General features: G+C 43.0%; 1 protein-coding gene across 2 annotated transcripts; it reads right to left on the bottom strand.

Annotated features, from left to right (window-relative positions):
* LOC106574897 (phosphorylase b kinase regulatory subunit alpha, liver isoform-like) lies at positions 1–25,118 on the bottom strand. 2 transcript variants are annotated; one of them, XM_045699516.2, is made up of 30 exons: positions 24,837–25,118; positions 24,584–24,675; positions 22,250–22,408; positions 20,848–20,895; positions 20,507–20,675; positions 20,299–20,381; positions 19,026–19,106; positions 18,749–18,847; positions 18,267–18,413; positions 17,558–17,611; positions 15,932–16,054; positions 15,586–15,681; positions 15,269–15,376; positions 15,072–15,150; positions 14,638–14,772; positions 14,443–14,552; positions 13,242–13,386; positions 12,752–12,830; positions 12,446–12,585; positions 12,138–12,308; positions 10,593–10,729; positions 10,353–10,491; positions 9,639–9,952; positions 9,337–9,466; positions 8,585–8,686; positions 8,221–8,339; positions 5,059–5,112; positions 3,932–4,165; positions 2,198–2,398; positions 1–1,644 (listed from the first exon to the last, which is right to left on the bottom strand). In XM_045699516.2, exons 2-30 carry the CDS (start codon positions 24,659–24,661, stop codon positions 1,471–1,473), a joined length of 3,708 nt encoding a protein of 1,235 aa, XP_045555472.1. In that variant the 5' UTR covers positions 24,662–24,675; positions 24,837–25,118; the 3' UTR covers positions 1–1,470. The 2 variants fall into 2 exon arrangements, with proteins under 2 accessions (XP_045555472.1, XP_082819843.1); XM_082963717.1 differs by lacking the exons at positions 1–1,644; positions 2,198–2,398; positions 3,932–4,165 and having other exon boundaries at positions 5,059–5,165.
* Between the last annotated feature and the right edge of the window lie 21 nt (positions 25,119–25,139).

Below are 25,139 nucleotides of genomic sequence, written 5' to 3' on the forward strand. Positions count from 1 at the left end.
TTATTAGTTTAGGGATTTAATTGATGGCATTTAGATACATTTCCTCAAATGATTACATGTTGTTTTACAAGGTAGTGTGAATGAATGAGTGAAAACATGGTATCAAACACTGTTATAATTGATTAGTAGAATTGATCCCCTCAAAATGTCCTCAACTTGGTCCACGTGTCAAAATGTCCTCAACTTGGTCCACGTGTCAAAATGTCCTCAACTTGGTCCACGTGTCAAAATGTCCTCAACTTGGTCCACGTGTCAAAATGTCCTCAACTTGGTCCACGTGTCAAAATGTCCTCAACTGCAGACTTATAACATGGCCATGTCCATAGGAATATCAAATGTCATTTTTTGATTAAAAGTGACAGTATTAATTGTACTTCAGTCTGTTATATAAACAGTCATAGTACTTGTTAAAAATAAATTATTTCTATGTATCCACTATATTTATAGTCTCTATGGAAATGTACTCTTTATATATATATAAAATAAAGTTAGACACAAAAACAGAACTGTTTCAGCCTCAGTCGTCCTTAACTGCAGAACAGATTCTCCCTTTCCTTATGGTCTCAACTATAAGCCTGCTGGGATGCTAATGTCTAATACACAGTGTTATACAGAATGTTTACGGCAAAAGGCTGAAATATGGCATACTCAAATGGAATGAACCGCTGTTGGACTGATTCAACCATGTTATATATAATCACATTGCCATTATTTTACTTCACAGATAAGCACACATTCACATTAGCAGCTATGAAGGCATAACTGGATAAATGTACAGTATCTGTGACACATACAGTGGTGATGGTGAGCAACACTTCAGATAACATGAGAAGTAAATGTCATTTTCCAGTGGGATTAAAGGTACACAGTCAGCTGCAGTACTTCAACACGGGATAACATAGTAACGTCTGGAAATGTTTATTACCCCACATTCTCACAAGACAGGGTGAGACTGATACAATAGAGGAGGGTTAGGCAAAATACACTCATTATATCATATTAGATTGTTTTAAACAACTAGATCTGATTTGCACATATATATTAAATGTTAAAATAATAAATAATTTTAGCACAGTGTGTAGTCCAACACTCAAAATAAAAAACAAACATATTTAATTTGAAACCTGCTATATTATTGATTATATTCAATCAATTAGCTGCAATAAAACTCCTTTGAGTAGAGTGTGTTGTGTATATCTTAGTCATAGGTCATAGGTCAATCCCCATCCAACTTCCTACCTAAGTCTAGTTCTCCCCCTTCTCTCTGAAGTGTGCACTCATTCACATCCCTTCAACAATTCAATCCAATGATTTTAAATCATCCTTGAATGGAAGTGAACGAGTGTACACTTGGGGAGAATCGGAACTAGGCACTAGTATTTCCTTCCACACTATAATATAATACTTGACTAGTCTCCCTTGATAGCTGCCTGCGAGGCCAGGGCTCTACATCAAACCCAGTCTGATAGTTCATTGCATGAGACAGGTAGACTGTGGCAGGAAGTCTTGTAGGTATGTGACCACAGCCTTGGAGAGGTAGGTCATGGTACCGTAGCTGCCACTAGGGGCGCTGTCATAGAAGAAGTGACATATCCCCGTGGCTGGATCCTTCTCCAGGAAGTACTCATTGGCTCCATGGGTCCTCTGGAACATAGAGGACAAGGCTGATAGGTAGATACAGATCATGTTGTCTAGGTAGAAAATAGGTCTTATTCCAAACTGAGACATGGGGTCTGATCCCACTTCTGACACCATGTTACAATATGATAGTCATGTGGACGAGTCAGGCAGAGACATGTGACTCTAGTTAACATGATAATATGGCAACGATACAGGACAGACATCCAGGTCATTGAACTGGACCATCACACATTAACCCTTTATAGGACATTACTTTCTAGTGACCATCACACATTAACCCTTTATAGGACATTACTTTCTAGTGACCATCACACATTAACCCTTTATAGGACATTACTTTCTTGTGACCATCTCCGTGGTCTTGTGGGAATAGTTTCCACCCTGAGATTGGAAGCTTGGGGGTTCGATCCCTGGTCGAGTCATACCAAACACTTTAAAAATGGGACCCGATGCGTCTCTGCTTACAGATTTTCCAGAGGGTGTACTTACTTGTACATCACGCTATAGAAACAGGAAAAAGGCTCCAGCCCTATGTGCCGTTCTGGCTCAGACTTACCTGGTCCTGTAAGAAGAGGTCATTGGCCATGTGTACGATGCGGTCTATCAGGATGATTCCTCCGATGTTGTCCACATCCATGTCAGCCACCAGAGTCAGCACCATCACAGCCTCCACCAGCAGCTGTCTGTACTCTGGCTGGGGGACGTGGTTCAGAACAGACTCCACGTGCACCGCAAACTTGATCTCACCCTCTGTCATCTGTTGGCAGGGACACAACGTCGGAGTCAGAACGGTTTCCCAGACACAGATTGAATCTCCATCAAGGGATCTATCTGTGCCAATCATAGAGTGTCTGAAATGAAATCTTATTTCCTACTATTATAGGAAGCAACATTTGTTGTAAAGGTGAAACACTGTAGGCAGAGAGATGTTCCTTGATGTCGTGCTGCTGTTTGGGGGTCTAGGGGGGTTACTGCACATTATAAATGTTGTTGTAAAAAGGGCTATATGAATACCATTTGACTGATCAATCTATTGACTTGACTACATACCTCTCTGGTAGTGGAGGAAGACAGCACGTATCCATCTATAAACAGACCATGACACTACATACCTCTCTGGTAGTGGAGGAAGACAGCACGTATCCATCTATAAACAGACCATGACACTACATACCTCTCTGGTAGTGGAGGAAGACAGCACGTATCCATCTATAGACAGACCATGACACTACATACCTCTCTGGTAGTGCAGGAAGACAGCACGTATCCATCTATAAACAGACCATGACACTACATACCTCTCTGGTAGTGCAGGAAGACAGCACGTATCCATCTATAGACATACCATGACACTACATACCTCTCTGGTAGTGGAGGAAGACAGCACGTATCCATCTATAAACAGACCATGACACTACATACCTCTCTGGTAGTGCAGGAAGACAGCACGTATCCATCTATAGACAGACCATGACACTACATACCTCTCTGGTAGTGGAGGAAGATAGCACGTATCCATCTATAGACAGACCATGACACTACATACCTCTCTGGTAGTGGAGGAAGACAGCACGTATCCATCTATAGACATACCATGACACTACATACCTCTCTGGTAGTGGAGGAAGACAGCACGTATCCATCTATAGACAGACCATGACACTACATACCTCTCTGGTAGTGGAGGAAGGAAGCACGTATCCATCTATAGACAGACCATGACACTACATACCTCTCTGGTAGTGGAGGAAGACAGCATGTATCCATCTATAGACAGACCATGACACTACATACCTCTCTGGTAGTGGAGGAAGACAGCACGTATCCATCTATAGACAGACCATGACACTACATACCTCTCTGGTAGTGGAGGAAGGAAGCACGTATCCATCTATAGACAGACCATGACACTACATACCTCTCTGGTAGTGGAGGAAGGAAGCACGTATCCATCTATAGACAGACCATGACACTACATACCTCTCTGGTAGTGGAGGAAGACAGCACGTATCCATCTATAGACAGACCATGACACTACATACCTCTCTGGTAGTGGAGGAAGACAGCACGTATCCATCTATAGACAGACCATGACACTACATACCTCTCTGGTAGTGGAGGAAGACAGCACGTATCCATCTATAGACAGACCATGACACTACATACCTCTCTGGTAGTGGAGGAAGGAAGCACGTATCCATCTATAGACAGACCATGACACTACATACCTCTCTGGTAGTGGAGGAAGACAGCACGTATCCATCTATAGACAGACCATGACACTACATACCTCTCTGGTAGTGGAGGAAGGAAGCACGTATCCATCTATAGACAGGCCGTGGCACTTCTGCAGGATCTTCCACACCTTCTGGTAGAAGCCCATTGGGACCCTGTTGATGGCCCCATCCAGTCGTCTCCTCCTCAGCCACTGGCCCTGCCGCTCCTCCCACTGCAGTTGGCTGTCTGACCCCCCGGGGCCTACAGGGGACAGGATACCACTGGGGGTGGAGGGGCTGCTGCAACGCTACAGGGGGAGATACGTGTTCATATACGTACACAGTACACACACACACACCAGGTGAATTCAGGTGAAAGCTATGATCCCTTATTGATGTCACTTGTTAAATCCACTTCAATCAGTGTAGATGAAGGGGATGAGACAGGTTAAAGGATTTTTAAGCCTTGAGACCATTGAGACATGGATTGTGTACATGTGCCATTCAGAGGGTGAATGGGCAAGACAAAATATTTAAATGTCTTTGAATGGGGTGTGGTAGTAGGTGCCAAGAGCACCGGTTTGTATCAAGAACTACAACACTGCTGGGGTTTTCACACTTAACAGTTTCCTGTGTGTATCAAGAATGGTTCACCACCCAAAGGATAGGAGTCAACATGGGCCAGCATCCCTGTGGAACGCTTTCACCTTGTAGAGTCCATGCCCTGACGAATTGAGGCTGTTCTGAGGGCATGGGGGGTGTTCCTAATGTTTTGTACACTGTGTATATGCACACACTTAAGTGCAAAAACACATACATACACACATTCAAGTACAAACACACACAAGAGCGTACACTCCCCTGTTCATGTACCGACATGCATACCGACATGCATGTGTCACTCATGTTCACACACACACACACACACACACACACACACACACACACACACACACACACACACACACACACACACACACACACACACACACACACACACACACACACACACAGTCTTATGTTTTCCTGTTACTTTGAATCAAATACCGTACATGTTACCATGACGACACCAGCATGCTACAGGCCAGTACATGTTAGTACAGCCAGCATAAGGCAACGTAACGAAGAAAGACAAGCGTTCAGAGTGAACCTCATCTGCATGGTTTAGTGAACATGGGATAATGAGGGAGACATGGTTTACCGTGGAGCGGGGAGAGGTGACATTGCTGCTGATGGAATAACCACTGTTACTCATCTGGAAAGGAACAACATGGAGAAGACGTCATGTTGTCATCGAGGGAGAGACACCTTGGAAATACAGTTTAGATTATGATAAAACACTAGACACAGTTAAAGATGTGGGCTAGGAAACAGGCAGACATGATCAGCAGCTCAGCATGAGGTAAGGCACTACTGACTGTGTTCTAGTACAGCTGGTATGAATGGGCTTTCAGCTGGTGGCTTCATGTCATGTTATAATGGTTGGTTTCATTATGGTCTAGCTGTGGAGATTAGAGCTGATGAGGCAACATGACTATTAACTAACAAACTCAACCCACGCTGATCGGACGAAACGAGTATTCCAACTGCAATCAGAACCATACACCATTACAACATTATTACTACTATAGACAAAGAGCATTCTGTCATCATATCTAACTACAATCAAACATACAAAAAGAGCATTAGGTCTATACTGACCTGTAGATTAAATTATAGAGCATTAGGTCTATACTAACCTGTAGATTAAATTATAGAGCATTAGGTCTATACTAACCTGTAGATTAAATTATAGAGCATTAGGTCTATACTGACCTGTAGATTAAATTATAGAGCATTAGGTCTATACTAACCTGTAGATTAAATTATAGAGCATTAGGTCTATACTAACCTGTAGATTAAATTATAGAGCATTAGGTCTATACTAACCTGTAGATTAAATTATAGAGCATTAGGTCTATACTAACCTGTAGATTAAATTATAGAGCATTAGGTCTATACTAACCTGTAGATTAAATTATAGAGCATTAGGTCTATACTAACCTGTAGATTAAATTATAGAGCATTAGGTCTATACTAACCTGTAGATTAAATTATAAAGCATTAGGTCTATACTAACCTGTAGATTAAATTATAAAGCATTAGGTCTATACTAACCTGTAGATTAAATTATAGAGCATTAGGTCTATACTAACCTGTAGATTAAATTATAGAGCATTAGGTCTATACTAACCTGTAGATTAAATTATAGAGCATTAGGTCTATACTAACCTGTAGATTAAATTATAGAGCATTAGGTCTATACTAACCTGTAGATTAAATTATAGAGCATTAGGTCTATACTAACCTGTAGATTAAATTATAGAGCATTAGGTCTATACTAACCTGTAGATTAAATTATAGAGCATTAGGTCTATACTAACCTGTAGATTAAATTATAGAGCATTAGGTCTATACTAACCGTTAGATTAAACTACAGAGCATTAGGTCTATACTAACCTTTAGATTAAACTACAGAGCATTAGGTCTATACTGACCTGTAGATTAAATTATAAAGCATTAGGTCTATACTAACCCATAGATTAAATTATAGAGCATTAGGTCTATACTGACCTGTAGATTAAATTATAGAGCATTAGGTCTATACTAACCTGTAGATTAAATTATAGAGCATTAGGTCTATACTAACCTGTAGATTAAATTATAGAGCATTAGGTCTATACTAACCTGTAGATTAAATTATAGAGCATTAGGTCTATACTAACCTGTAGATTAAATTATAGAGCATTAGGTCTATACTAACCTGTAGATTAAATTATAGAGCATTAGGTCTATACTAACCGTTAGATTAAATTATAGAGCATTAGGTCTATACTAACCTGTAGATTAAATTATAGAGCATTAGGTCTATACTAACCTGTAGATTAAATTATAGAGCATTAGGTCTATACTAACCTGTAGATTAAATTATAGAGCATTAGGTCTATACTAACCGTTAGATTAAACTACAGAGCATTAGGTCTATACTAACCTTTAGATTAAACTACAGAGCATTAGGTCTATACTTACCTGTAGATTAAATTATAAAGCATTAGGTCTATACTAACCCATAGATTAAATTATAGAGCATTAGGTCTATACTGACCTGTAGATTAAATTATAGAGCATTAGGTCTATACTAACCTGTAGATTAAATTATAAAGCATTAGGTCTATACTAACCTGTAGATTAAATTATAGAGCATTAGGTCTATACTAACCTTTAGATTAAACTACAGAGCATTAGGTCTATACTGACCTGTAGATTAAATTATAGAGCATTAGGTCTATACTAACCTGTAGATTAAATTATAAAGCATTAGGTCTATACTAACCTGTAGATTAAATTATAAAGCATTAGGTCTATACTAACCTGTAGATTAAATTATAGAGCATTAGGTCTATACTAACCTGTAGATTAAATTATAAAGCATTAGGTCTATACTAACCTGTAGATTAAATTATAAAGCATTAGGTCTATACTAACCTGTAGATTAAATTATAGAGCATTAGGTCTATACTAACCTGTAGATTAAATTATAGAGCATTAGGTCTATACTAACCTTTAGATTAAATTATAGAGCATTAGGTCTATACTAACCTGTAGATTAAATTATAAAGCATTAGGTCTATACTAACCTGTAGATTAAATTATAAAGCATTAGGTCTATACTAACCTGTAGATTAAATTATAAAGCATTAGGTCTATACTAACCTGTAGATTAAATTATAAAGCATTAGGTCTATACTAACCTGTAGATTAAATTATAAAGCATTAGGTCTATACTAACCTGTAGATTAAATTATAAAGCATTAGGTCTATACTAACCTGTAGATTAAATTATAGGTCAAAGGAAATCAGGGGTCTCCAACCTTTTCTAGCATGAGAGCTACTTTTAAATTATGAAACATTTCACAAGATAAGCATACATTTTTTCCGAGCTTTCAAATAGGCAGTCTTTATTTTCCCAAATTCTGTTTTCTTGGGGGAATGTCATTCTGTCTAGTCAGAAGATGGTTATTATGATCCCTAACTGGCTAAACCAAGTGAATGACAAAAGCACACCACACAGACACAAAAGGGGCAATATTGCTGGAAATGAATGGTCAGATATTGTGTTCCGCTTGGCTTTAAGCCAGTTGTGGCTAACCAGGGGTGGTTGAATGTCAATGTGGATTTGATTGGATAGTAGCAGGGAGCTTGAGTTGTCTAATACTAGTGAGATTTGTTTATGACAGTTTGCGGTAGCTTGTGATGGACCTGTTGGAGAACCCTGATGTAGATATTCTCCATGACATGCAATAGTCAGCTGACGTGACCATACCTGTTTGATCTCACGCTTCAGCTTGCGGATGCCGGTGCGCTCCGTCTTAGTGGCTCCAGTGTGACCCAGCTCATGGATGGAGACAGCCGGGCTGGTGGCTGACGACTGCATAGGACGCACTGACACAGGAGAAAGGGACACAGACAACACAACAATTCATTTGACTCAATAAAATAGTACTACACCTGCAAAGATACCAGTACACCTGTAAAGATTTGAGAAGAATCAGAAAATGTATTAATACTGTAGAAACTACTAATGCTGGCTATGTAGGGGTCGGGGCTAGGGGTCTATGTAGGGGTCGGGGCTAGGGGTCTATGTAGGGGTCGGGATAGGGGCTGATTTGGGATTGGGAAAGACTCACTGCTCCTCTCCACCCCAAACTCCTTCCCACTGAGGATGTGATGTAGCAGGTTCTTCATGTCTGACGGACTCAAGTTCATCAGGCTCTCAGAGGCCTCCTCCCCTGCAGAGGACAGAAAGAGAGATGCCTGCAATGCTGAGTAGAGACACTCTGTAAAAACTCCCCAGGCACTTCCACACTAAAGGCCAAACAGCTCAACATCCAGATACAGTAGTGTTACTACTAACCAGGTTTACCTGAAATAACTACCAGAGCCCTATTCAGATGGTGAGTCTACTGAGGCCTTTAGAACACAGCTGATATATTCTACCATTCTAAGAATGGTACTGAACCCTACCTGAGCAGTGTAGACCGAACCCTACCTGAGCAGTGTAGACCGAACCCTACCTGAGCAGTGTAGACCGAACCCTACCTGAGCAGTGTAGACCGAACCCTACCTGAGCAGTGTAGACCGAACCCTACCTGAGCAGTGTAGACCGAACCCTACCTGAGCAGTGTAGACCGAACCCTACCTGAGCAGTGCAGACAACCCTACCTGAGCAGTGTAGACCGAACCCTACCTGAGCAGTGTAGACCGAACCCTACCTGAGCAGTGCAGACAACCCTACCTGAGCAGTGTAGACCGAACCCTACCTGAGCAGTGTAGACCGAACCCTACCTGAGCAGTGCAGACAACCCTACCTGAGCAGTGTAGACAACCCTACCTGAGCAGTGTAGACCGAACCCTACCTGAGCAGTGCAGACAACCCTACCTGAGCAGTGTAGACTGCGGGCCAGCTCTGTAGCCATCACCTGCATGATGAGTCCGATTCGGAGACGCAGCATGTCCCCAAACAGAGCCGGCTGGGAGCGGACGTACATGGCCAGGTACACTATGATCTCCTGCACCATCACAATACAGCAGTCATTACTTTCCCTTCATCACAGAGACTTGTTACAAAACTGACCAAAGTTTGCTTTAACATCTCAAGCTAGACTCGCACCAGGCAGAGAATTTTGACGGAAATGGGCATCTGTAAGCATCTCATATAATCACAGTTGTAATTTGTTGTACCTGAGTGAGCACAGCGATGCTGATGTCCTGCCCACTGGCCTCATAGATCAGAGAGTTGAGCTCTTCTGGAGGAAGAGGAGCTGAGATGACTTTCTCCCTGGGCTCCGGTGGTAACCCCACTGTCAGCTGCTTGTGGTGGGAGATGAGATCTGTACAGGCCTCAGCCAGCACCTCCACTCTCTTTCTCAGGATACCAGAGATGTATCTGATCAGACCCCACTCCTTGTTGGCCCCAGCCTGGGCATACAGCTCCTCCAGGAGACACCTCACACTGACCCCACCCTGACCCCCCACGTCCACCAGCCAATCAGCACCTTTTAGGATAGAGAGAATTACATTTCATTCAGTTCAATTCAATCTGAGGAGTCAATTCATTTCAACTCAACCTGAGGAGTCAATTCAATTGAACTCAACCTGAGGAGTCAATTCAGTGTAATTCAAACCTAAACATGTAGAGAATTCAATTAAATTTGGTTCAATTCAAAGATTCAATTCAATCCAACACGTGTACAATCTAATCCAGGGGTGGGAACAATATGGCCCATTTGAGCCGACCCGCAGGAGGTTGGAGTTAAACAACAAATGGGGGAAATGATTATTTTGTGTGTAAAAAAGAAACTCCAGGCCATCCTTGAACACCTACAACTAAACAGAGAGTGTGTAGAAATGATAATGGACCTTAACACTTTGCCCACCTCTGATCTAAATCAGTACCTTTCATCACACACAGGATGTAGAGTATGTCTGCCTGGTCCTGCAGTGTGGGACACTCCTTCAACTGTCTCACCAGAGAGCCAAAGTCTGTGTTACCCTGGGAGTCCCGCGGCAGCTGGAGGTCTGCAATACTGGGGGCCTGACAGCAAAGATACACACACACACTCATTAGAGGATCCAAACACACAGATGCACCAGAAAGACAGTGCTGGAGTTTGTTGTTGGTGTAGGCTAACTGACCTTGGGCTGCTGTTGATGTGGTGTGTGGTGGTGTGGTTGGTGTGGATGGAGCGGTGTGAGCTGGGCCACGTGCAGTAGGTTGAGGGATTTACGGTGCTTGCTCATGATGGGAGTCATAGGAAGATACATGGAGGCCTCTGTAAGAAACAAAACTCACCATACAGTATTTGTATTTATTATGGATCCACATTAGTTCCTGCCAAGGCAGCAGCTACTCTTTCAGGGTATCAGCAACATTAAGGCAGTTAAATCAATACAATACATTCACAACAGATTTCACAACATATTAAGTGTGTGTCCTCAGGCCCCTACTCTACTACCACATATCTACTACCACATACTTACAGAGTACCATACAGTAGAAACCTACAGTCCCAACCATACAGTACGAAACCTACAGAGTCCCAACCATACAGTAGAAACCTACAGAGTCCCAACCATACAGTAGAAACCTACAGAGTCCCAACCATACAGTAGAAACCTACAGAGTCCCAACCATACAGTAGAAACCTACAGAGTCCCAACCATACAGTAGAAACCTACAGAGTCCCAACCATACAGTAGAAACCTACAGAGTCCCAACCATACAGTAGAAACCTACAGAGTCCCAACCATACAGCAGAAACCTACAGAGTTCCAACCATACAGTAGAAACCTACAGAGTCCCAACCATACAGTAGAAACCAACAGAGTCCCAACCATACAGTAGAAACCTACAGAGTCCCAACCATACAGCAGAAACCAACAGTCCCAACCATACAGTAGAAACCTACAGAGTCCCAACCATACAGTAGAAACCAACAGAGTCCCAACCATACAGTAGAAACCTACAGAGTCCCAACCATACAGTAGAAACCAACAGAGTCCCAACCATACAGTAGAAACCAACAGAGTCCCAACCATACAGTAGAAACAACAGAGTCCCAACCATACAGCAGAAACCAACAGAGTCCCAACCATACAGCAGAAACCTACAGAGTCCCAACCATACAGTAGAAACCTACAGAGTCCCAACCATACAGTAGAAACCTACAGAGTCCCAACCATACAGTAGAAACAACAGAGTCCCAACCATACAGTAGAAACCAACAGAGTCCCAACCATACAGCAGAAACCAACAGAGTCCCAACCATACAGTAGAAACCAACAGAGTCCCAACCATACAGTACAAGTCCCAACCATACAGTACAAGTCCCAACCATACAGTAGAAACCAACAGAGTCCCAACCATACAGTACAAGTCCCAACCATACAGTAGAAACCAACAGAGTCCCAACCATACAGTAGAAACCTACAGTCCCAACCATACAGTAGAAACCAACAGAGTCCCAACCATACAGTAGAAACCAACAGAGTCCCAACCATACAGTAGAAACCTACAGTCCCAACCATACAGTAGAAACCAACAGAGTCCCAACCATACAGTAGAAACCTACAGTCCCAACCATACAGTAGAAACCAACAGAGTCCCATACATACGCCTATACATTACCCTAAACCTAACACTTGGTGAATAAACAAACAGTAAATGTGATGATAACTTACTAGGCATGTTGAGGCCTTGGACCTGGGCCATGAAGGAGAGGATGTCTCTGGTGGTGTGTTCAGCACTAAACACGTGGTGCTGCCCCCTCTGGATGGGAGGGAGATGACACTTGGTGGCTGTGCTCTGCATCAGCTGGCTGAGGTAGTGGTCAAATATGTCCTTGGAGCTGCCTGGAGGGGGGCGGGAGTTAAATGTAGACTCAGCAATATGATATTACATACCGCAAGCACAAACATGCAAACACAAATACAAAACACACACACCAATGACCTATACAGACACACACAGCACACCACGACTGACGTACCTGAGGGGACATAACTTTCTTCTTCATCTTCCTCATCTTCTTCATTCTCCAGCAGGTCGTCATCAGTGTCTCCGTCGAGGAAGCTGAGCTCTGTGTGGAACGAGGTAGTCTGGAAGCTGGAGATGTTTGCCATCTGAACCCTGCAAAACACACAAGATGGAATGGAACCAAATAGGACATCACTAGAACTTCCACAACCAGGGATGTAGTGACATAAATAGTGGAGCCTAGCATTTCATTCTGTAAATATCCAGAGAGCTGTCTTAAGGTGAGTGACCTTAGAAATGGTAAGAGAGTCAGTCTGACCTTGCCCCTCCAAAGTATCCATCGTGCAGCTTCCTCAGAGTGGACAGAATACACGGGTCGATGCTCTCACCATCATCCACTGGGAACAACAAGGGAAACATGATCAATTAACCAACCAATCAATAAACGTTGTTTGTCCCATACAGAATGTAGTTTCCCAGCAAGAGTCAGTTTCCTGGACACAGATTAAGCCTTGAATTCCCATTTAAATAAATGTTTAGTCCAGAAGTCACACAAACAACACAGAATGATTACCCAGCATGCTGTGTGTGATGGGGAACGGGAGGGTATTTACCCAGCATGCTGTGTGTGATGGGGAAGGGGAGGGTATTTACCTAGCATTCTGTGTGTGATGGGGAAGGTGTAGTTATTTACCCAGCATGCTGTGTGTGATGGGGAAGGGGAGGGTATTTACCCAGCATGCTGTGCGTGACGGGGAAGGGTATTTACCCAGCATGCTGTGTGTGACGGGGAAGGGGAGGGTATTTACCCAGCATGCTGTGTGTGATGGGGAAGGTCAGGGTAGGGCGTCCGGTCATCCTCCAGGAGGAGGAGAGATAGGACAGCTCCGTCCTTAGCATCTCCACTATCATCTGGTTGTCCAGAGCCAGGTAGAAGTGATGCTGGTCCAGGAACTAAAGGAGAGGAGAGAGATGGCCAAAACTACTGCTCCAGCCCAAACACACCTGATTCAGTCCTACATAAATACACCTGATTCAGCCCTACACAAACACACCTGATTCAGCCCTACATAAATACACCTGATTCAGCCCTACACAAACACACCTGATTCAGCCCTACATAAATACACCTGATTCAGCCCTACACAAACACACCTGATTCAGTCCTACATAAATACACCTGATTCAGCCCTACACAAACACACCTGATTCAGCCCTACATAAATACACCTGATTCAGCCCTACACAAACACACCTGATTCAGCCCTACACAAATACACCTGATTCAGCCCTACACAAACACACCTGATTCAGCCCTACACAAATATACCTGATTCAGCTAATCAAGGTCTTGATGAGCAGATAATTAGTAGAATCAGGGGCCGTATCCAAATATATATACACTGAGGTCACCCGACCTCAACCCAATAGAGATGGTTTGGGATGAGTTGGACCGCATAATGAAGGAAAAGCAGCCAACAAGTGCTCAGCATATGTGGGAACTCCTTCAAGACTGTTGGAAAAGCATTCCAGGTGAAGCTGGTTGAAAGAATGCCAAGAGTGTTCAAAGCTGTCATTAAGGCAAAGGGTGGCTACTTTGAAAAATCTCAAATATAAAATATATTTTGATTTGTTTAACACTTTTCTGGTTACTACATGAGTCCATATTTTATAGTTTTGATGTCTTCACTATTATTCTACAATGTAGAAAATAGTACAAATAAAGAAAAATCCTTGAATGAGTAGGTGTGTCCAAACTTTTGACTGTCGTGATTACCAGCTGAGATCAACTTTCATGATTTTCCTCCTGGTTCAGAGTTTGGTTGGGCAGTATCTTAACATCATCCTAAAACCTACTCTGAGCTGGGAGTTATTTTAAAGTCTTAAAACAGGTTTTAACCAGATTCCTGCTTTGTGGATACAGCCCTAGGTGTGCTAGATTAGGATTTAACAAGAGCATTTAGGGAGATAGGACCTCTACTGTCTTAAGGTAATAACAAGGTAGGTCACCTGAGGGGTGAATGTGTAGGTGCGGTTCCGGATCTTGTAGAATTTCGAGGTTCCCAGAACTCCAATGTGCCTGTATGGCCTCCCGCTCAGATTCAACTTCTTGCAGTTTCCTGTGAAACAAGTCATTAGCATTGTAGTGCTTATGAAGGCTTTATAAATGCTCTACAAAGGCTTTCTAAGTACTTGTAACTGTACCCAGTTTGACGTAGACGTGGCTGAGGATGCGAGCAGGCATGACTCTGATGGGCTGGACCTCAGAGATGGTCTGGACCTCTATTTCATCGTTCTTCAGCAGCTCCTGGATCTCCTTCGACTCTGCTAACACACACACTGCCAACGTACACACACACACATACACAGAGAAACAAATTAAGGTATGTACACAGAAACAAATGGTTTGTACATGCACATACATGAAGGCACACACACACCACACACACACACACACACACACACACACACACACAAGGGAACGGAAACTCTCAGATAGGCAGCCCTGACCACAGAGCAAATGATCTTAACAAAACAAGTTAAATAAATAACAAGTCTAGAACTGTATATTACTTCTACAGTTAAAGGATGTAAAATGTCTTCCAGCTGCATGAGAGGAAATTAGACATGCTGCAAACCTTGTACAACTACGTCCGGCTTGAAATTGGTGGAGAATCGCCTGTTGAGAGGGTCGATCTCTCCAGGGGCGAGGAATCCCTTGAAGGAACAGACAGAGAGAGAGAACAGTGAGGCGAGAAAACCACCAACCAACACCTCACTGTGGTAGACAGAGACAGAGTCAGTCTATTAGAAGACGCCAGCAGGATGTTTTTACCTCAGCCAGCAGAGAGCTAACAATGTAGAGGGACTGTCCCCACATGTGAGGTAACTGACCCATAGCCACTCTGTCCACGGAGTGAGGGTTCCCGTACTCTTCCTCCATCTGAGGGAAACACCACACATTTACAGTCTTCCTCACTTAGTTGTAGGGACATTGTTACTTATCAGGATTCAGAAAGGTAGCAAGTGTAGACTGTTACTTCTCCGCAGCCCATATTGGCTCAAGGAGTAAAGCTGACGTGCCCTAAAGAAAGACGGATTTCCAATTTACACATGGACAATAAAGTTGTATTCAAAGGGCCATGGCGATACCTTTTCAGGTGGGACAGCGTAGAGCTCAGGCATCAGGCAGATCCCGGGCTTCCCTCTGATCAGGACTTCTTCCAGAGCATCTCTGTACTCCTGCACCTGGAGACAGGAACCAGGAAAGGACATGTTATACATGCAGACACGTGGCCTGGGGTGGTCTAGCGGTCTGACATCACCCGCTCTGAGACCTAGAAGTAGTTGTTTCTCTTGATCTGAATTGGACACAGCTTTTGTGGAGTGACAGGTAACGATGCTTCATGGGTGACAGGAGTGGATGTATTCAGAGGGTCTCAGGATGGAACCCAGGTTGGGACGAGGAGAAGGACAGAACCAACACTGCCACACACACCTGTACTAGGTCTCCACTGAAGATGCCGTCCAGAATGAGGTAGGTCCAGAACACTGGCCATTCACATTCTATATTCTCAAACAGTTTGAGTTCAGCTGGGTCGTAGTGGAGACGGGACGGGTCCTGAGAAAAACATAGACAAACACGGAAATATTACACCAAATTTCTTATCTAAAAAGAACAAGGCTAATCTTTAAACGAGAGTTAAATGAAAGGAAAAACCCACTACAGGACTATCTTTTGGTATTTTTTTCATTAGTCCACTAATAATACAGTACCAAAATGTTTTGCATGTCAGCAGTCAAGTTTTCAAGATATTGGACTTTCAAGAAGGAAAGTAGTGTCACTTGCCACATCATCATAAGATGCAAAACGCATCATGATGATGTGGCAAGTAACACTTTGTGGACGAATGACAAAAATACCAACAGATTTTAAGTGTATTTTTCCTTTAATTTATACTGTTTTATCTGTAACCACGTTTACCGTGAATTCCGGACTATAAGCCGCAACTTTTTTCCCACGCTTTGAACTTCGCGGCTTAAACAATGACGTAGCTAATATATGGATTTTTCCCGCTTTCAAATTTGTGGGTCCTGACAGCGTGGAGCATTGTCAAAAAATCCACTATCATCAATGGGTTTCGAAAGGCTGGACTGCTGCGTGTTGAAGAGGGCTCAGCGGGAGATTTGCCTCCGGATGAAAGTGACGAGAGCGACAATGAAAACGATCCAATATCGGATGAAGCAATTCTCAGGCTATTCAACTCCGACACCGAAGGAGATGGTTTCAGTGCACAGGAGGAGGAAGATGGTGACCAATGACTTTCTTGGTAGGCTACTGTTTACTGCTAATTTTTTATTTTTTGTTACAAGCCGTGTTTCGTTAAAGCCTATTTATTTTTGTTACAAGCCGTGTTTCGTTAAAGCCTGTGTAAAGTTCATTTGTTTCAATGTACCGGTAGGCACCTGCGGCTTATAAACATGTGCGGCTTATTTATGTTCAAAATAAAATAAAAAATTAAATTCAGTGGGTGCGGCTTATATTCAGGTGCGCTTAATAGTCCGGAAATTACGGTACATCATGACAGCTGTGATGGAAACAGGACGTTTTGCTGTAATTTTATAAACGCCAACAGGTAATTTGTTCGTTCAACATGGTGGGATCTTGGTGAGTAAAATGTATTATGCAGGAAATAGCGGTTCGAACGCCTTTATGCACAAATATTGATATAATAACCATCATATCGAAGTAAACTTGGTGTCACGCGATGATATGTTCTGTTGTCCTCCCACTACGACTCGGGACAGCACGCAGTTTATTAGGCTACAGAGGAAATAAATTATGATGAACTTCACAGGATGGTGAAAGTACAAGGTGATGAGCTTGATGCTCCTTTCCAATAAATATCGAGGGTCTTATTTTGGTGACACGATGATCGATGCTTGGTTGCCGTTTGACAAATAACAATATTTTCACTCTTATCAATAATAATGTAATCATGTAGACGAGCCTACACACACTGTATCTGCCAGCTGTTGGCTAGAGCGCAGACACAAGACCATTGGATGGAAATCTAGTTTATTTCACACAGTAAGGAGAAAAACATACAAATCTGTACAGTACCTCTCTTGGGCATCTGTATCCATCTCTGATGAAACGGCAGCAGCCATAGCGTCCCTGGAGAAGAGAATGGAGTCATTTAGAAACGTCATTCTAGAGCACCATTAAGCATAGCCAATGGAGGTTTCCCATTGGCATCCTTTACCGTCCAGGACTAGGCTTAATCTGAGTCTGGGAATCAACTAGCCCCTAAAGTGTATCTGTGGTCCAGTCTAGACAGGCTCCTATCTACCTGTATATTGGGTATGACCTCACTGTATCTGTGGTCCAGTATAGACAGGCTCCTATCTACCTGTATATTGGATATGATCTCACTGTATCTGTGGTCCAGTCTAGACAGGCTCCTATCTACCTGTATATTGGGTATGACCTCACTGCATCTGTGGTCCAGTCTAGACAGGCTCCTATCTACCTGTATCTTGGCTATGACCTCACTGTATCTGTGGTCCAGTCTAGACAGGCTCCTATCTACCTGTATCTTGGATATGATCTCACTGTATCTGTGGTCCAGTCTAGACAGGCTCCTATCTACCTGTATATTGGGTATGACCTCACTGTATCTGTGGTCCAGTCTAGACAGGCTCCTATCTACCTGTATCTTGGATATGATCTCACTGTATCTGTGGTCCAGTATAGACAGGGTCCTATCTACCTGTATCTTGGGTATGATCTCACTGTGTCTGTGGTCCAGTCTAGACAGGATCCTATCTACCTGTAGCCTGGATATGATCTCAGTCTTAGTGATGGTGACCAGGTCTGCGTCCTCCACAGCGAAGGCAGGGAAGGAGATGATTGACAGGAGACCAGCATCAATCTCTTTAGAGGTGGAGGCTCGTGGCAGCATGGAGCACAGGATAGCCTGGAGAGGTCAAATAGAAACGGGTCAGTTTCTGACAGATGGCGTCATTCTGACACCACCGTGTTGCCAGGAGACATCAGTCATGCTAGCTGACGTAAGACAATGGTCAGTTTCATACATATAATTTTAAGGTTTATAAAATAATCTGCTTAAACCAGACTGGACACTGCCCTCACCAGGCTAGAGAAGATTAAACCAGACTGGACACTGCCCTCACCAGGCTAGAGAAGATTAAACCAGACTGGACACTGCCCTCACCAAGCTAGAGAAGATTAAACCAGACTGGACACTGCCCTCACCAGGCTAGAGAAGATAGGACATGTTTATCACAGTACCTGGCAGTGCTCCACCTCGTCCGGCAAAACGTGAATGACAGATTTGGGTCCTCCATGAGCCCCAAAGAGGTCCAGCTCATCAATGGCCTCCAATGCAGCCTGAACATAAAACCCAACAGGTTGTTGTTTTAGGAGTTTAGATATAGTAGCTGTGTTGCGATAAGAGGACTGTTATGAGTCTAGATATGGTAGTTAAGATACGATTTGAGGCATAAAAGGAGACCATGTATTATCATTGTTACATATAGGACACGTATTACATCTAAAGCATCAGTACCTTGGCCATTCCCACAGAGCTGGTGTTCAGTTCTGGGATCCCCTGATTGGTCTTGTCCCCTCGCTCCCACATCCCATAATCCTGCACAGAGAGAGACACACACAGAGTTACCATGACAACCAGGTTTAAAATAATTTGAACCTATATATAATTGTATTTTACCTAATCCAATATATACAGTATATTCTATTTACACAAATAGTAATCAGTAGAACATATGCACTCTGTTTTAACTCCTCACGTCGGTTCAGAAACTGTGCTATTCTCAGAAAAGGACAACGCTGACAGGGAGATTCTGGACTATCTGCTTATTCTGGTTAGGGAAGTCGCTAACTAAGAGACATTCTCCTGGATGGGAAATGTATTCTGGTTAGTGAAGTCGCTAACCAAGACATATTCTCCTGGATGGGAAATGTATTCTGGTTAGTGAAGTCGCTAACTAAGACATATTCTCCTGGATGGGAAATGTATTCTGGTTAGTGAAGTTGCTAACCAAGACATATTCTCCTGGATGGGAAATGTATTCTGGTTAGTGAAGTCGCTAACGAAGACATATTCTCCTGGATAAGAAATGTATTCTGGTTAGTGAAGTTGCTAACTAAGACATATTCTCCTGGATGGGAAATGTATTCTGGTTAGTGAAGTCGCTAACTAAGACACATTCTCCTGGATGGGAAATGTATTCTGGTTAGTGAAGTTGCTAACTAAGACATATTCTCCTGGATGGGAAATGTATTCTGCTTAGTGAAGTCGCTAACTAAGACACATTCTCCTGAATGGGAAACGTCAGTTGTTGACCAGTTGAACCGTTTATTTTTCAGTACCATGTCAGCTCTCTGTTGACATCATGTTAATGCTATATTTGGCTAAGTAGTTTTTACCTGTTAGTTTATAATTATCTGTTGTAGCTGACTACACACACTTTTGACCTGTTGGCGCTTTTAACCTAAAAATATGTTGATGCTTTTGGGGTTAAGTGCTGATGTTCCCATGTTGACCAATGAAATGTATTGAAAGTTATTTTACCAACCAATCAGAAAGTTCACTGCGTGGGTATTTCCAATATACTGTATAAGCCATGTAAAAGGTCTTGTTTGGTAATGTGTTCATCTATAGTCTCCACTATCTCTACAGGTATTCCTATGTGATCTTCAGTAATAGTATTGCTTCTCTCTCCATTACTGTTCACACTTCTATTACTTCCTGCTAAGTCGTATGCTAGTGAGGTTAGAAGAATAGAGCCTCGCTCAAACAGACCTTGAACATTACCTACCGCAACTTTATAAGCAGCCTCAATGTAGAAGACCAGGTTCTGGATAAACGCCACTTCATGCAGCGTTGATATGATACGAAGACCTGGAGAAGACCAGAGAGTGATAAAGAACAACGCCGCTGGTATACAGTCAAGTTATTTCACAATGACACGATCCACCACACACACACACCCCCACACACACACACACACACACACAGTACGGTACCTGAGGCGGTCATCTGAGCCAAGACCAGCAGGTACAGAGAGGTGGCATCAACCTGCAGGTGTCCCCACTGATCGTCCCCCACCACGGTAGCACAGGTGGGGGTGTGGTACTTGGCGTGCAAGCAGTCCTTGGGGCTCTGGGTGTGTTTAAACTTCTCCACCTTGGCCACCTGTAGTCAGACACACTGACATGCTCAGGAAAGGCTATTACACAGCCAGACCAAGGGAGAAACACATACAGAAATGCTCCCACAGTATAGTGCATTGTTGCCCTTATGCCATATACTAGTGACTGTGTTGTTACATGGTAGAAGAAATGGGACAGTAACCACGGTAACCCACCTGTCGCATCATACACTGGAGCAGCCCTTGCATCAGCTTGACAACACTCTGTAGAATAATACAAATATAGATATTTACCACACCTTACATGGATCGGTAACTCCTGCTTTCCCAAGTTTATCTATTCAGGACTCCAAGGACTGAAATATGCCAATCTCTGCCTGTGGCCTACAACATAGATCAGAGGACAACATGCATGGAAAACACTAAAATGTTTCTGTAAAGGAATGTTTTGTTTTGACACAGTGTGGTCATGAGGTCGGGGCCTTGCACAGTACAGTAAGTATGGAGGACACAACACAGATCACACAGTACAGTAAGTATGGAGGACACAACACAGATCACACAGTAAGTATGGAGGACACAACACAGATCACACAGTACAGTAAGTATGGAGGACACAACACAGATCACACAGTACAGTAAGTATGGAGGACACAACACAGATCACACAGTACAGTAAGTATGGGGGACACAACACAGATCACACAGTACAGTAAGTATGGGGGACACCACAGATCACACAGTACAGTAAGTATGGAGGACACAACACAGATCACACAGTACAGTAAGTATGGAGGACACAACACAGATCACACAGTACAGTAAGTATGGAGGACACAACACAGATCACACAGTACAGTAAGTATGGGGGACACAACACAGATCACACAGTACAGTAAGTATGGGGGACACCACAGATCACACAGTACAGTAAGTATGGAGGACACAACACAGATCACACAGTACAGTAAGTATGGAGGACACAACACAGATCACACAGTACAGTAAGTATGGAGGACACAACACAGATCACACAGTACAGTAAGTATGGAGGACACAACACAGATCACACAGTACAGTAAGTATGGGGGACACAACACAGATCACACAGTACAGTAAGTATGGGGGACACAACACAGATCACACAGTACAGTAAGTATGGGGGACACAACACAGATCACACAGTACAGTAAGTATGGGGGACACAACACAGATCACACAGTACAGTAAGTATGGAGGACACAACACAGATCACACAGTACAGTAAGTATGGGGGACACAACACAGATCACACAGTACAGTAAGTATGGAGGACACAACACAGATCACACAGTACAGTAAGTATGGGGGACAACACAGATCACACAGTACAGTAAGTATGGAGGACACAACACAGATCACACAGTACAGTAAGTATGGGGGACAACACAGATCACACAGTACAGTCAGTATGGGGGACACAACACAGATCACACAGTACAGTAAGTATGGGGGACAACACAGATCACACAGTACAGTCAGTATGGGGGACACAACACAGATCACACAGTACAGTCAGTATGGGGGACACAACACTATTTTGACAGAGCATGCTGTGAGATGGGAGCCAGCCAGTCACCTGCTCCAGTTCGTAGGCCTTGGCCTTGTCCTCATCCCGGTCAGCGTTCTTCCTGTAGGCCATCCCCAGACCCCACACCGCCAGGATGCTGTAGACATTGTCACGCACCCAGGCATCTGGCAGCTGGACACTGCAGGGCAACAGGCCGGTTACTGGGTTCTGGAGACACACACACAGGTTAGACAGGCAGTTTAGACAGGCAGGTAGATAGATATCTAAGTCTGGGCTCTGGCCGGGCCACTCAAGGACATTCACAGACTTGTCCCGAAGTCACTCCTACTGTACGTTGTCTTGGCTGTGTACTTAGGGTCCTTGTCCTGTTGGAAGGTGAACCTTCAACCTAGCCTGAGGTCATGAGAGCTCTGGAGCAGGTTTTCATCAAGAATCTCTGTGTACTTTGCTCTGTTCATCTTTCCCTCGATTCGGACTAGTCTCTCAGTCCCTGCCGCTGAAAAACATCCCCACAGCATGATGCTGCCACCACCATGCTTCACCGTAGGGATGGTGCCAGGTTTCCTCCAGACGTGACTCTTGGCATTCAGGCCAAAGAGTTAAATCTTGGTTTCATCAAATCAAATTGTATGTCACATCACATGTGTCGAATACAACAGGTGTAGACCTCCCAGTGAAATGCTTACTTACAAGCCCTTAAACAACAATGCTTTAAGGAATTTTTTTTTAAAATAAGTGTTAAGTAAAAAATAGATAAGTAAAAAATAGAAAATAAAAGTAACAAATAATTAAACAGCAGCAGTAAAATAACAGGCTAGGCTATATACAGGGGGTACCGGTACAGAGTTAATGTGTGGGGGTACCGGTTAGTTGAGATAATATGTACATGTAGCTAGAGTTAAAGTGACTATGCATAGATTATAAACAGAGAGTAGCAGCAGCGTAAAAGAGGGGTCTGGGTAGCCAGAGAATCTTGTTTCTCATGGTCTGGGCGTCCTTTAGGTGCCTTTTGGCAAACTCCAAGCGGGCTGCCATGTGCCTTTTACTGAGGAGTGACTTCCGTCTGGCCACTCTACCATAAAGGCCTGATTGATGGAGTGCTGCAGAAGGTTATCCCATCTCCACAGAGGAACTCTGAAGCTCTGTCAGAGTGACCATTGGGTTATTGGTTCCCTCCCGGACCAAGCCCCTTCTCCCCTGATGGCTCAGTTTGGCCAGGCAGCCAGCTCTACTTCTTTCCTTTAAGAATGATGGAGGCCACTGTGTTCTTGGGGACCTTCAATGCTGCAGAAATGTTATTCTACCCTTCCCCAGATCTGTGCCTCGACACAATCCTGTCTCGGAGCTCTACGGACAATTCCTTCGACCTCACGGCTTGGTTTTTGCTCTGACATGCACTGTCAACTGTGGGACCTTATATTGACAGGTGTGTGCCTTCCAAATCATGTCATAACAATTGAATTTACCACAGGTGGACTCCAATCAAGTTTTAGAGAACAGCTCAAGGATGATCAATTGAAACAGCATACACCTGAGCTCAATTTCGAGTCCCATAGCAAAGTGTCTGAAAATGTATGTAAATAAGGTATTTTTGTTTTTAAAAACCGGTTTTCGCTTTGTCATTATGGGGTATGATGTGTAGATTGATGAGGGGAAAAATATATTTAAATTAAGCTGTAACATAACAAAATGTGGAATAAGTCAAGGGGTCTGAACAGTTTCCAAATGCACTGTAGCTGGCCACTAGATATATATATACACATACATACATACATACATACATACATACATACATACATACATACATACACACACACACACACCCATATTTATGTTGATTCATTTTCCCTTTTGTACATCGTTACACCACTGTATAAAGACATAATATGACATTTGAAATGTCTTTATTCTTTGGAACTTTTGTGAGTGTAATGTTTACTGTTCATTTTTTTATTGTTTATTTCACTTTAGTTTATCATCTTTTTCACTTGCTTTGGCAATGTAAACAAATGTTTCCCATGCTAATATAGCCCCTTAAATTGAAATTGAATTGAGAGAGAGAGAGAAGGACTGTTGACTGAACTCAAGTAGAGTAGATAAGACAAATACTTTCTATGTTCTCTCTCTATTTTAAGTTGACCTTTGTCCAAGCTTTTATTTATTTTAGGGAGTCCACGCCGGGACAGTTTGCCCAGAGCTATTGACTCTTGGCTTTCTAAGGATAAGTAACAGACATTTAGCCTACTGTGGGGATTTTACTGAGGTATCAATGTCATTAGACCTATTGTGCATGACTTCTTTCATTGCAAATGGCAACTGTACGACTGTTATTCGTCACCAGGTATGGTGTCTGGCAGTGGTACGTGATATAATGAAACATACCTGGTGACATAGAATAGTCTCATGAACGAGCCTGGCGAATCCATCGAGCTTCACACCTGAGTTACTGCGGCTCCGCATGTTGCCGTCTCTAGCTGTCAATATGAAATGATAACAGACGGGTAGTTAGAGCAGGATTATTTATAGTGGGGTACAGTAGTCGTGAGTCCTGACTACATGTGAAGCATTCGCAATAGTAAAAGTACTGCAGTATGCTGTAATCAAATAACATTACTTTGCATAGAAAGTCACCTACCTTGAACCCATCAGTTATTGTGCAATACATAAATATCGCTGTTGACAGCTTTGCAGTAGCAGCTAACAATTCCACATTCATTCAACGAATTTCATAAAACTCCTAGTTGCTGCAGCGCGGGAGCATCAGTGTCAAAATATGACCGAATACTTCACGTCGCAGAGGTGTTTTTAGCTCAACATACACCATTCCTTCACACGTAACAGATTACTGCTCCTTTCGGTCTCTCAATCTGCCTCTCCTCTTCCTGATGTGGACAGAATGTTCTGTATACAGTTGCCATAAAGGGGGCGCTAGAGCAGC

Source organism: Salmo salar, chromosome 17 (assembly GCF_965601325.2).
Source record: "Salmo salar chromosome 17, fSalSal1, whole genome shotgun sequence".
Taxonomy (NCBI): domain Eukaryota; kingdom Metazoa; phylum Chordata; class Actinopteri; order Salmoniformes; family Salmonidae; genus Salmo; species Salmo salar.